Genomic DNA, 14,566 nt, shown 5'->3' with positions numbered 1-14,566 from the left:
ATAGAGAAGCAGAAGTGGAAAAAGAAGAGACACAGGAAACACAGAGGAAGAAGAGAGCTCTGCCTACCCTGTTTGTTTTATTTCCCTGAATATCTCATATCTCACAGAGCGCTATCCAAAGACAGACTATTCAAAATTGGGTGGACAAATTCTGAAAGATGCCATCAAAAGTATATGGCTTTTAACTAAATTCTTCTTAATTTATGATAGTGCTGTTGACCATATTTACACCCCACTGAAGCTTCTCCTTTAATGATCTCCTTTATTTTCCTGTAAAATGTGCACATTTTTGTGTTGTGAGGAGTGTTTCCCTTGACAAGAAATTACAGAATAACATAAAGACCAAATGGATGTAGCAAAATAATTAAAAGTCTATTCTCACTCTTATTACTGAATAACTGGGGTCTCTATCATCATGTTATTTAAACTCTGACTTTCAACTCCTGTCTCAGCCAGCTTTCAGTAATGCAATTCCTCACAAATACCAAAAGGCAGCCTAAATTTTGAATCAAAGGGAGAATAAAAAATTTAAAGAACAAGATGAGATTCTTACACCAGAGGAATGTTTGGTTCTCTTCCTACAACAGGCATTAATGGAAATATTGCCAGGAGCACACACAGGAGAGTCCAGATCAATGCTTTTGTCTAAAAGAAGAAGGAGGTCATGTGGACAGACAATTGTCTACTCATAAAGAAATATTTCAGTGAACTGCTAACAGCTACTAGCATCTCCCATAAGCAAAGACCCTGCATCACCAAGGAGTAAAATTAGCTAAAAAAACCCCAAACAAACAAACAAAGAACCAAAGAGGCCATGGTGTCATCGGTATTACAGAGCTTCAATTTAATAGAGAAAAGAATTTCATTTATATAGCTGTCAAAATCCTATCAAAGACAATGATAATTAAAGCCAAGTTTACACTTATAAGCACTTTCTCAAAGTGCGGCCTTCACACATTGCAGGCACCAGAAATCTGACAAGTGGCCTTCTAGAAGGAAGGCATAAAACTAATACCTCCGAAGGATACAGCAGTTAATTCATCAGCATGGAGAGAGAATACAGTAACATTATCCAGTCTTTGCATCTATATGCCATTTAGCCACCATTATCAATTAAGTAGTTCCTGAAACTCTTTGCTAGGATGAAAAAAAAACAACATATCCCAGGTGTTTTATATAACTAAAAATATTAAGAGCTGTGTCATGTAAATTTCTCAAGCTCAAGTAAAATTCATATTCCTGAAAGGAAATTTCACACTACAAAACATCATCTGTGCATATCCAGCTTTAAGACAAGTTACTTGATTATTCAACTAGAACAAAAAATGGTAAATTAAACAAATACAAGCCTCCATCTTGGCAGTTTTTGGAGACCAAGACTTAGCAATTTGACTCCTTTTCTCCATCCCAGAACCCTAGGTTTTAGGTATCCCCTGAAATAAGAGATGTTGGGAGCAATGAACACAAGAAACATCTCTTAAATTTAATATCATGCCACTTCATGAAGGTGGAGGTTTTTTCCTAGGAAAAACAACACAGAAAGCTGCCTCTGAGGAACAGTGTGTCCCAGCTGATTGCAGACAATAATGAGTTGACAATTGCCTTTCCATTATCTTCAATATTTTTTTCTAATAAATTATCATATTAGTTAAAGGGTGACACTTTCACCAATCATACACATAAACACCATAGTCACTGCAACAGTGTGATAAATGATGTGCATTCATATGATTGAGTCAAGCATTTCTTAGTCATCAACAACAGAAAACTGATAGCTAAATATAGATACCTCAGATACCTCAAAACAGATACCTCAAAACTCTTAAGCAACTCTTATTACTTCTGCTGTACAACAGATCCATTCAGATCATCTTAAATTCCCTGGCTTTGCTACATGCAGCTTATGACAGAGATCAGAAAAAGAGCATAACCGAATAAGCATTCCAAAGCACTCCCAAAATCCTAAGGATTCAATCCAGCTGTTCACCAAAGCAATGCAATACCTTAGCTTGAATCCACAGCTGTGTGATCACTGGCCAGCCAGCAAAGACAAGAAGGCCAACAGTAAGCGCAGAGCGGTAGAAAAAGCTGAAGACCTAATTAAAAAAAAATCCAAGAGAGGACTGAAAATCAAACACATTAATTCCTCAAAGAGGAAGAATACAAGAAATTAGATACCCTGTTGATATGTAAGGATAAAATACTTACTAGTATTTCAATTCCCAGTATACAAACCAAGAGGAATCCTGCAGATTGACCAAGATGAAGCGACAAAACATTTGTGGCAAGGTCTTGAATGACAGGAATTCTGTTCAAAATGATAGAACAAGATAAGATGCATTTAAAAAAACAGAAATAGTGTAGCATCTTACCTTTTAAGGCAAGAATGGGGTCAGAGCACAAAAAACATTAGAGGTATTGCTGGTCCTGCCTAGACCCCATGGTTGATGGCCAGATGCTACTTCTGTCCAGTTTTACTAGATAGAAAATCTACTATAAAATCCTCCAGCTTTTTTCCTCCCATATTTGGCACATCTTTGCCAGTGTTTGGACAAGCTTCAGATTATTCACTACCCAAACTGACTCTGAGTACATGAATATTTTTGGTTATGTTGTGCTTAATGTCTGTCATAACTGATGAAACATTCAGAAGCTTTAGAGAGAGAAAAACCTTCCTTGTTAGCTTTTCCTGTGCTTTATGAGACAGCTCATTATCTAACAGCTGTTGGTCTCATTTTCTCTGAATAATACTGAGTTGGTATCTACAAATTGCCAGTAGATCAAGAAAGTAAAAGGAATCTAAAGATAACAAGCATTTTTGGGCCTGGAGTAAAAGGAGACCCAAACAAGACAAATATATTTCAATATGGGAGCACATTCCTCAACATGACTAGCAGTAGCTGGCATTCCACAGACTTGACACTTTGCAGGATCATTTTGCAAAATAAGGCAGCTGCTACAGGTATTTGCAAAGATTTTAGCACTCTTTTACAACAGTACTAAAGTTATGTTTTTATGGCAATAGCTTAATGTATTTTTGCTAATAGAAAAGATATCTTCTAGAATTGGCAACTGTATCAGTCAGTTTGGACACTACTCGTTATGTCAGCTGAAATATAAACCAGAGTCCTTTGGAATGTCTCAGGAAACACTTAATGAAGTTTTCTCCCAAATTTATGGGAAAAAATTTAATTCTCTACAAAAAGGAAGCCCAGAGTTGGTCTTATAAAACAGTAGTAATAAACTGCATTCTTTACTTACTCTTTGACAACTGCATACCATACTGGCACTGGCAAGAGACAGTATATATAGTATGTCCAAGGACATGTTTGAATCAACAGGAAAAAAGTTATTATCATTCCAGCAGAGGCAAAACCATAGAAAAGAACAGTAGATTTCTGAAATACAAACATTTGGACAAACAGTCTTTTAACAGCAATAAAATGCTTTAAACTACACTCTATTTTTCATTTGTTAGTTACACAGTAAAACAAATGCTATTTTAACACAGCCACACAAGCTGCCATGTGTCTCTACACAACTCTAGACAAAGTTGTCAGCCAGATTAAAAAAAAAACAGCAGGATTTGAAGATCTAATTCTAAATGTGTCTATTCATAAGGTCCTGGAGTAAAATCTGCATGGGAAAGACATACTTGTACAATCTGGAAGCCCAATATATGCAATGTCATTTACGTTCAATGGATACTTGGAATCCATCTGAAGCCAGAGATGCTAAGGGGTTTAGGAAAAAGAAATCTCAAATTTAGATTCTAGAAACAGACTTAATGAGAATATAACCCATCGAGTTCAAGTTCATAGCCTTACAGTCAAAGCATTTAATGAAAATTCCATCAGCACATTTCTTCTTCCTGCTTGAGACATTTGTAAGAGAACTAATTAAATTAAAATATTAAGCATTAACTCCTACCAGAAAAAACCCCACTGCTATTCAGGATCTAGGAACAGTTACAAGGAGGCATGTGACTAACATTCCACAGGAGAAACTTCCTTCCTCAAAGAACCCACAATTTCAAAATACACCAGAGGACTAGTGCTGCATGGCCCTAAAAGGTAGCATAGCTACAACTCCTTTGATATTTCATCTTAACCTACAGGTACTGCTTTGGGCTTTTCTTAGAAAAAAAAAATAGATACAAGATTGGACATTGTGTTTTGTGGAGTACATATTCTCAAAGTGAGAACACTCTTAAGGAGAAACATCAAAGAGAGAAGGAAAATTTTCAAATGGGTTATCTCAGATAGGCAGGTCAGTCCTTAACCATCAGCAGAAATCCCCTGTTTGTACAAAGAGTAGCATTAAACAGTCACTCTGCATCTGCCTTTTATCTGGTCATTGAACTATTCTTCCCTATTCAGGGACATTCAAATATCAGAAGAATCACTAGTAAGGGAAGATAATGTACAAGTTTATTTTAAACTATTTTATTCGTATTACAACTTGACATAGCAAAGGCAGCTTTAGTGTAGGTAATGACAGACACTGCTTTCTTTTACACAACTGCTAGTTTTTTGAAAGAGTTAGGTAGACAGATACACAACTATGCTAAATATGCTGAGAAGAAGACAATCAGCTCACAGTTCACCTAGATGGATTAACATCTTTTCTGACTCCCCCTCCCTGTAACTGATGTACAACTGCCTTGATCTAAAATGACAGCAAATGCAAGTTCTAAATTATTTTTAAAATAGATCTTTTGCAAGATATACCATTAGCCTAAGAAAAGATAACTCATATAGAAAGCTGACCTAGGGCAATTTTGCTTTAGTAGTTTTAAATTTTACATTTGCTGACATATAGGCAGAATGAATATGCATATATATGATATGCACACAGTATAATTTATCACTGAATGAGTAAACACACACAATCAACATTTTATTCCACATAGTGACACAAATACTATAGAGTCCAATATAGTCAGTCATGCATTGAAAGTGGAAAAGAGATTTGCAATTCTGTGAATATTTAAAATAAATTTAAAGGTTATACTTCTTGCTAGGCAAAACAACATTCTACCCCAAAAGAAAAAAAAAAAAGGTGTTTTTTCATACACAGCATAAGAAGCCAAAAACTTTTAAAGATGATATATACAGGATGTGCAGTTTCATTACTCAGAAGCTTCTTGATTTTATAAGGGTGTGTTTTGCAGGAGACTATTTGTCAATGGTAGATTAGTCTCTCAGCAAATTTCTTTAAGGTGCTTCAATATAAGCTATAAACCAAATAACCTCCCTATATGAAGCATTAGCCTCACATTGTGATTCTCTAAGTATTTAGGAACACTAAATAAGGTTCCTACAGAAAAGGGCCTCTTATGAAAACTGAAGAAAAATAAATTCTATAGACGAAGAACTAAGATCTCTTTTTTCTGCCAGTGTCTCTAGCATTAAATTTGTCTTCAACAAGTTAATCAATATATGAAATTAAAATCAATGTCAACTAAGAATGCAAATTTTTCCTTAATGTAGTTATTAATATGCCTGATATTCAGCCTATTAATTGCAATTATTTTGTTTGTATCTAAAATTACATGCATTCTGGATTATTTCCTCTCAGTTATTTGATGAAAGGAAAACTAAATTATGCAGTACAGCACTTATGAATATTTTCCACTTTAATTTTGTTTGAGCATTTTCACTAAAGGTCAACACTATCTCATTTCAGCCAGTAGTAAAAAGTTCAAGATAACATGATAGGAATTTTCTCAGAGTAACATATTGAAGACAGTAAAGATGTTAAGTGAGTGTTCACTCTCATCTACATTACAAAATAAAACAATTCTTTTTATTCTGAAACAAATGCTTGAAGTTTGAGAGAATTTCCCCTCACCACAAATGCTTTAACCCCTCTCTAGTGAAATGCTACCTTTTTGCCTATTCACCTTTTTGACGTCTCTCTTTTTGTGACAAATGACTGAAAATAAATTCTTAGGATTTTATACTTTGTGAAAAATCAAACCATAATAATCTAGTCAAAAAGAGCTTCCTTCATCTTTAAGGTCTTCTGCACACTTGCAAATCACAAAAAGCAAGAGAGCACACTATTCTGTGAAACCACAGCTCACCTGCTATCAAAACAGGCTACACATTTTAAAAATGCCATGACTGGACTGCACAGTTTCTGAGAAGAGATATAAAATTACCAAAGAGGGAAGGAATAAAATTATTTACATGCTGTGGGTTTTTTTGGCCTTACAGTTAAGAACCATCAATGAAACTGGAAGACTGAAATCTATATTCTTCCAAACAATTATTATTACAACAGTGAGCTGTTAATACTGAAAATTAAACCTGGGAAAACTAAACCCAGTTAAATACAGATCTTTTAATACTTTTAAATCACTATATTTTCTCACACTTGCATTAGCATCTTAAATGGACAGCTGTAGAAAGAAAAACTGAAGCAGCACACTCAGACTTACACATCTTAGGAATACTGATCCTAATCACTGGACTTAACAGCAACACCACAGAGGATTCATAGCAGCTGGAAAACTCAACAGCTTGCCAGTTTCCACATTAAGTCAAAAGAAGTATAAGGTATTCAATTTATCCTGCACACAGTCACTTAGCATACATGTAATACTGAAAACTGATAGAAAAAAATAATTGAATGCTTCAAACTTACCTTTTTATTAGCTGGGACAGTCTTGGTCAAATTGGTATGGGCCTTGATAATGACCAAAATCACGTAAGTTGTCCAGCCCACAAAACTCACTGCAATGCTCAGACCCAGGAATAATCTATCATAGGTGTGGTAGTAAGACAAGCCTTCCAAAGCAAGGTTAATCAGGGTTTTGCACAGAGATATCTGGAGGCAGACAAAACATTTAAGTGACAGAAGAGTGTGAGCTCCCCATTCCACAAATCAACCTGACAGCAACTGGAGCTCCAGCAGCTCTACCACTCCTGGCACATGTGTCCTCTCCATGCTCAGGGACAGTGTTTTGGCCAGCACCAACTGCTGCAGTGCACACTGCTTGGGACTCCTGCTGGATACCAAATCAGCCATCACCTGGCTCCATCACCATCCTCCCTGGCCATGGCTGGTTAGAAGGTGAATGCCACACAGACAGCACACCCTGAACATCACTTGCTACCAAGCATCCATTTGACTTTCCCACAAGCATTTGACCCTACACACTCCAGTGTAAATTATCCCCTTAAAAATCAGTCATGTGCTCCCGAAGGCACATTTACACAGGGGGAGGATTATGGATGCAGCTGAAACATGGTCACTCTCCATAGCCTGAAGTATTCCCTGCCTGGGTTTTGATGACCTCCACTTCAGTAGTACCTGATACCACGAGCACCAGCAGTGAACTCAGAGACTAAAGGGGAGTCCCAGATGCATTTACAGAGCAGCTGCTTGTAGCTCTCAGGACATAAATCATTTGGAAACAAGAAGGGCTGTACCCAGTCTAATCACAGGACCCCTCACACAATACCTCCACTGGGGAGACACCATAATAAAGACCGTGGGTTTTCCCACTGTGCCATTTGGGTGTGCTGTGATTTACCCAAAGATGGGAAGCTCATCCACACAATTTGGAAGAGCACAGTAACAAGGTGAACAATGACTACACAACGAAGCTTTCTTATATGTGCAGGTATTCAACTGAGATTCAACAAAAACAAACTCAGGAAAAGGTACAGCAACTACTGAAGAAACTACAAGTCTGCCAGTAGGCAAACTCACCCCAAAAGGCATCTATTCTATACAATCCTTCTATTCTATACAATTCTGAGTGCATATTTGCAATGCAAAGAGTTGCAAGGTTCAGGCAAACAATCATGCAAACCCCAAGTTCTAGGAATGGAAGAACCCTTTCTTCATTGCAATACAGGATGCTGAGGATAACCAAGGCACAGGCACAAGTCTGATGGGTGAGTGATCAAGAGTGAACTTGAACACCTGGAGCACTCAAACAAGCAGTAAAATTTACATATAAGCAACAATACAAAATCAAAAGTTCTACTCCTGAAATGCATAAAATATCTCCTGTCAGTAAATGTGACAGCTAAGTAGAAGTATTAAGAAACCAAAAAGAAACAGATCAAGTTATTTAAGCTGAACGGTTTCCAATTTACAACAAAGCAAGTAAAAAGGCATAAAATAGATTTACCTGTCCTGTGCAAAAAATTGTAATTTATTGCCCCAAGAATCATATTAGGAAAAAAGAACTGAACCCTAAACCATAATGGAAGTCTTCCTTGCGCCTGGCAGGTTAAATATAATCTTACGTAATCAATATTTTCATACTTTGTAACATAGATGTCAATGACCAAACCACATCTGTTAAAATGAAAGACTTCTTGGTATCATTTAACTCTACAAATTCTTTCTGTGAACATCAGAATACAAGCATTGGCGAACTGCACCCATCAAGTACCCCACCACACAGTGAGTGCTGGCAAATGCTTAGGAAAATAATACTGGAACTGAGAAGCATAATTCCATGTATGGCTGCCAGTCTGACACACTGAAATGTGAAAGTAAAACCAAGCACAGCTGGGTCAGGTAAAAAAAAAAAAAAAAAAAAAGATTAGATAAAGCAGGATCCATGATGGGGCAAGATACCAGGCTTTTTTCATGAAACAAGCAGTCTTAAGTAGTGCAAACATGAACTACATTCCTCAGTTTATCTCTCAATTTATCCTTTTCTAGTGTGGAAAATAAAAACACGCCTTGTGTGTCATTATACTATGAAATAGCAGCAAACAGTTTGAGAAAAAACACAACATGTCAGTATTGTTTATTACAATTGGTACAAAATTGTAAAATTTTGAAGACTTACAGTGGGGTTTTGAGTTAATGAAATGTGTATCATAAGGACAAAAACGTTTTACTTCTCTGTTAATTTCAATTTAAAGAAAAAAAAAATATCGACACATAGCAAAACCAGACTTACCGCTTCATCGTACTTCTGCTGCTCAATATACAGTCTTATTTTTTTTAAATAGTTGATCTGTTCAGAAGCAGAAAGTGGTCTGTACAACAGTATAAAGAGATATTAACATTTCTCCTTTTCATGAACAGAAAAAATTAACTTTGCAATTAAAATAATTATTCTGTAATGAAACCAATATATTCTGAACATCATTAGAAGCAATTAGGTAATTGAGACTAATCTATTCCTCTGCATTCATCTTCACATGTGTCAACACAGCTGCTTTTTAACTTATCTCAAAATTGCTGCATTAATAGACATTAATGTAGCTGATCCCATCTAATACTGCTGAGAACTATCTCCCTTGTGCATTATTATTGACCACTGCTCTGGACAGGAAGCATGGCACATAGAAAAATTAAGCAATTTAATTGACTTGAATATGGCTGTAAGCAGTTGATAAGACAGCACTGAGTGATTTGCTCACATTCTATGTTAACAGTAGATGACACCTAACAATCTTCTCTTTGAAAAGTATGACCATGTCTCCTGTTACTCAAGGAGCTATTAGCTGAGCAGGGGATAACAGTTACCTGGCTACACTGAGGTCAGTGATAAAAATCTCTTGGATTTTGATGAATCTGATCATCAGCCTAAACAACTGCTACCATTCTTCCCTTACAGAAAGCAGCAACCAGGACAAAAAAGCCAGTCAACCAAACTCCACTAAATGAAGGGAGAAGGAGCTGTTTCTCCTGTACCATTTTCTTTCCATTTAGGAACAGCAGCAGGCCTGAGAATCCCAGACCTACCCTGGAAAAGTTATAAGGCACATAAGTTATATGGATAAGTTATAAACCATAACACATTCTCTGTTGTTCTTGGCACCACAGCAAATCCCCATGGGCCACAGCTCTCTGACAGCCAGGGAATTCATACTGCAGGTTCCCTTCACACATGGCAGTGGCACAGCACCAGCTCTCAACATCCATGGCACAAGATAACCCAGTTGCTTGCCTGCCTGCCTCCTGCCTCTTCCCATGCCTCATTCACAACCATCCACCTCATGTTTCAGGCAGTACCAAATCAGGTCACTCCCACCATTTAAATCATCAGCAGCTGCCCATGTGGTCACTCAGCTGAACCACAGGGGCAGGTCTTGATTTCAAGCAGCTACTGCATGGAAATGCTCATTCCTGCAGCTCCCAAACAGCCATCAATCACTTTTGCCTACAACCCAGTCTATAGGCTGATACAGCACTTAACAGATACATCAGCAATACATACACACCATCCTTTGAGCCATGAAATACATTGCAAGTATTCTGTGCCTGAACAACCTGGATTTTAGTAGTAGTAACATCCTGGTATATTGTGATGCTATTTCATTAAGTTCAGAGCAGAGCAGTATCATGCAGGAATCTTCCAAAACACTGAATAATTGGAACAGCAATTAACCTTACTTTTGAGAAGAGTATTACCTGTAGAGTAGTACCCTGTATCAAGAAAATGTTTATCTCTTCAATCTAGAAAAGAATTGAAGGGTGGTATGTATAAACAAGTAGGAGGAAAGAGGTCCCATGGAAAAGGAAAAAGGGATAACAAGATAATCACAAGGTCATGGTAAGAGTTTGATCACCTTAACTTTAAGGGGAAAACAGAGGATTTTAGAAACCAGACTTGAAAAATAGCAAAGAGAATGTTGGTTGTTTCTGCACATTCATGATACATCTCTATGGAAGCCAACCTTACACCTCCAGAGGCTGAGGGCTACAATTAGAAACAGCACCTAAAGGAGGCAAACCAGACCCCAGGCCCTGCCTCAAGGAAATCTGTGGCTTTCAGATTTTGCTAAGTTGTTTGGTAGGGGAAAGGGAGCAAAACATCCACTCAAGATGGGAATTTCACCATGTGTAATAATGGGAGGAGGAAAAGTAGGAGAGGAAAAAAAAACAGGGGGAGGAAAAAATAAAAGATATCTTAGCTTTTAGGTAAGATTTAGCTATAACCCACTTATTATCCTTTTATTCTCACTGAATCCTTATATTATTAATGAACAATAGTCTTTACCTATTCCTTCTTAGAGGACAGCACCTAGGATCTCTGTACATGGATGGTGTAACAGAATAAACGGGGTTTTCAAACAGTAAAATTTTGACTAAGTCAAACACTGAAAGCAATTATTTTGTCAAACTGGGTAACCATTAGCAGGTGCATTGTTAATTTTCAATAGCTAACATCATAACACACTAATTACCTTACTTCCATATACATAATTTTCAAGAGGTTGCATTTACAATTGTCTAACAATTGCTTTTGTAAAATTTATGAATTCACCAGAAACTAAGGACTATTCATATATTACTATGAAAATGCAAGGAATTATCATCTTAAGATGTTTTTTATCTTTGTATTAAACAAAAAAGAAAAGAAGTTATTAAATATTTTTTGTATTTTTTACCAGTTTAAAAAGGTTATCAAATATGCTGATAATTCATCAATTCAAGAATGGGCATAGGTCACCATTATCATCCATTTAGGATACTGATTCACTTCCTGAAGCTGACAAAGTAGATGAGAGATTTAAAAGAAATCTAGATGTAGCAGAAAGCATAGACAAATATGAGCCATTAACAGAAGTGGAAAGTTGCCCACGAAAAAACTCATGGACTTCAGAAATGGTGATTCTATAAAATCTACAAGACTTACCAAAAACCAAGACCACAGAGAAAATTTAAATCTGAGAAGTTAAAGCTTGATCTGTGTGTAGCATCACTTGATTTTAACTTAAACTATTTTAAAGGTCTCCAGCAGAAGACAATGTTAGGAAATAATAAACTGATCAGAGCTTTTCCCTGTTGCAGAGCATCCCAGAGGCACTAGCAAATGTCAACCTATTCTCAAGGTCACTTAATAAACATATCCATGCAATTAATAGCAATGAAGTGAATTTACTGATCATTATTAGAAATATTCTCAATTCTAGAAGGAAAACTAGGGTGTATGTGTATATGCTCTTGCCAGCTATCCACCATCAAAATCCAATTCTAACAAATTCAAGATGAATAGTTTTGCCTAGTAAAATCTGAGGACTTTTTCCATAACACAAAAATACCTATCCTATTAAGAGGCACACACAAAGAGAATTCGGTCAGTGGACTCAACTCTGTCCTCCTTTTCTTAAAAGGATTGAAAAACACATGCACTGAAAAGGGTAGTACTCAGCAGTTTAACTTGAAAGAAAAAACAAGAATTCCATGATCACATAGATTATAAACAAACATGCATTCACAATATTATCAGGATTCTAAAGACTTAAGACTACATTCTTCACAGAAAATGATGGTGGTTCTGGAAGAGTTTTTCATTATGGCTATCAGAGATTAACTTCCTGGTTCCAGAGAGAAATCACAGCTTCATCCATGAATAAGCATAATTAATTATGAAACAAGATGATTGGGCTAATCATGCAAGTGCTTGTAAACTCTCCTTTCTGAGATGTTAGTTACCCCTGTCATAGGTATACCTGACAAAATTAATCTTTCCAGCACATCATTCATGCTTCATCTAAGCTAAGCTATTTGACAGCAACTCACAACAAGACTGTGATGAAGTACATTCACCATAGCAATGTCAAAGGGATCTCTCTTTGGCCAATGAGTCTTGTTTATCATCACACTACAGAAATTACATCCCCAACGGCATAGGTAGCATGCTGCAGACAAATCAGGAAATAAAACCTCTCAGAACAGAAGGAGATGCCTTGCAAATACATATGTATCCACCACTGCTAGTTTGTTGGTTTCATTATGCCTAGTTATTTCAGTAAAGATATGTAATTTTATTGCACAGTACATTTTCCAGAATTCTGCTATAAAAAGTAACCCCTTCATGTCTGTATTAGTTGGACACTTATAACAATTCAAATTTAATAATGAAAGCCAAGGAAGCACCACAGACCCATAGATGAAATATACAAGAGAAAGACAGAGATCTTTGCCTAGCTCATTGTCAGATAAAAACAAATTCATTTCAGCTGCTTACCTACACACACTCACAAACCTCATGCACCTATGTCAGCTCACGCATATCTACACCCTTCTACCACTGCCTTTTCACTCTCTCCATCAGAAAAAAAGGAAATACTTTACATCCTACAACCCTTTGAGAGTGGCAAGATTTGCAAAAGATGGTGATCACATTTCTATGTCCCTTATCCAGCAGCAAATCAGAAGTAGCTGTTCAGCTGTCTTCTATCTTTTTCATACTGGCTATTTGGGAGATGGGGAGGAAAGCACCTGCTCCTTCTGTTGATGCAAAATTAAAAAGCTAAAGAATATGAACACACATCCCTAGACCCCTGTGCCAACCCCATGATGGAGCAAGGCCATTTGAATATAGCATGACAGGATTTTGTATAGGTGATCTTCTTTTGAACACCACATAAAGCAGAGCTTCTCGCGTGCTTTGCTATGAAACTCCTAACTCCAGAATTGTTAGCAACAAAAGAGCCATCAGACTGACATCGTCCAAACAACTCCAGCAACATCTGCCAAAATGCTGAATAATTACAGCTTCTTGTCCTCTTCTCCAGAAAGAAGATCCCTGGTACCTGAAATAAATCAGCCAGGATAAAGTTGGGCACCACCCACCCTGCAGAGCATCCGAGGCCTCTGCCATCCAGACACTGTGAGGGGCAGGTGCCAGGGCCCCTGTGCTCTCTCCCCATGGGAGAAAATTGCCAGCAACACAATCAGCTGAGTATGTTCAAACTCTGTTGCCACACCCCTCTGTGAGAGGGCCATACTTCAGAGCAGAGAAGGCAACCACTCCAGCAGCCCTGCAAGCAGCTGAAATAGTACTTACAGGATCCACTATTTTGGCTTGGATCCACAAAGCAATAGTTTGATCCACTGCTGGCAAAATGCCAGCTTGAAAAAGCGGATGTAAGACAGGCCTGATGCTTTTGCAGGGCTGCTATTCAGAAGCAACTGAGCCAGTACAACAACAGCCTTCAAAAAAGCAATCCCCCATGAGAGCTGCCTTTAAACTGCCTGTGATCAACAGGATGGTACCTGAGAAAGCATCAGGTGGGTAAGGGCAGAGTAGAAACACAGATCTGTCTGCATTCAACACTATTAATGTGGCAGAAACATGACTGCACATTTATTTCTGTTCTAAAACAAATTCACTCCAGTTAGCAACCCATGAGTGCAGAGACTTTATGTTGGTGACAGTGAAATCTCAAATGAACCCAACTTTGTAATGCCCCTGTTTCTTGCTTCCTGTTTACTTTTCAAAGTACTGTGCACAGTCTTGTAGGAGCAGAATAAAATGCATAAGAGAAAACTTTCTCACTTCATTAACAGCAAAAAAACAACCACAAAGACAACGAATGGCAAATGATGCAAACACTTAAGTTCATTCAACAAAATGTGAAAAAAATTGACCAAATAAACATTTCAAAAATCAAAATCTGGAACCACGATATTTCCTTTCTGTTGAAATTGCTGTGCAATACAGAGTTCATGATGTTACCTGGGGCAATGATCAGGAAAAAGAAAGCTATTATAATTCTATGGACCTCACCAAATTAGCTATTTACATGAATTTTAATGGCCAGAAGCCAATTTTTCCCATTTTCAAAATGCA

At 37.2% G+C, this 14,566-nt stretch overlaps 1 protein-coding gene across 3 annotated transcripts in view; it reads right to left on the bottom strand.

The window, feature by feature from the left end:
* PIGN (phosphatidylinositol glycan anchor biosynthesis class N) overlaps positions 1–14,566 on the bottom strand; it is an 89,300-nt gene that overhangs the window by 31,584 nt on the left and 43,150 nt on the right. For all 3 annotated transcript variants that reach the window (XR_009274683.1, XM_058804125.1, XM_058804131.1), the window contains 6 exons: positions 8,936–9,014; positions 6,652–6,834; positions 3,262–3,398; positions 2,209–2,308; positions 2,004–2,096; positions 554–645 (listed from right to left, as the gene is read on the bottom strand). Coding sequence is in view for 2 of the 3 variants with exons in the window: in XM_058804125.1 (XP_058660108.1) it covers positions 554–645; positions 2,004–2,096; positions 2,209–2,308; positions 3,262–3,398; positions 6,652–6,834; positions 8,936–9,014 (684 nt within the window). In the remaining variant the exon portion in view is untranslated. The remainder of the gene's footprint in view (positions 1–553; positions 646–2,003; positions 2,097–2,208; positions 2,309–3,261; positions 3,399–6,651; positions 6,835–8,935; positions 9,015–14,566) is intronic.

This window comes from Ammospiza caudacuta, chromosome 1, assembly GCF_027887145.1.
Source record: "Ammospiza caudacuta isolate bAmmCau1 chromosome 1, bAmmCau1.pri, whole genome shotgun sequence".
Taxonomy (NCBI): domain Eukaryota; kingdom Metazoa; phylum Chordata; class Aves; order Passeriformes; family Passerellidae; genus Ammospiza; species Ammospiza caudacuta.
The sequence above is the reverse complement of the archived record's forward strand: the minus strand, read 5'-3'. Positions and strand labels throughout refer to the sequence as shown.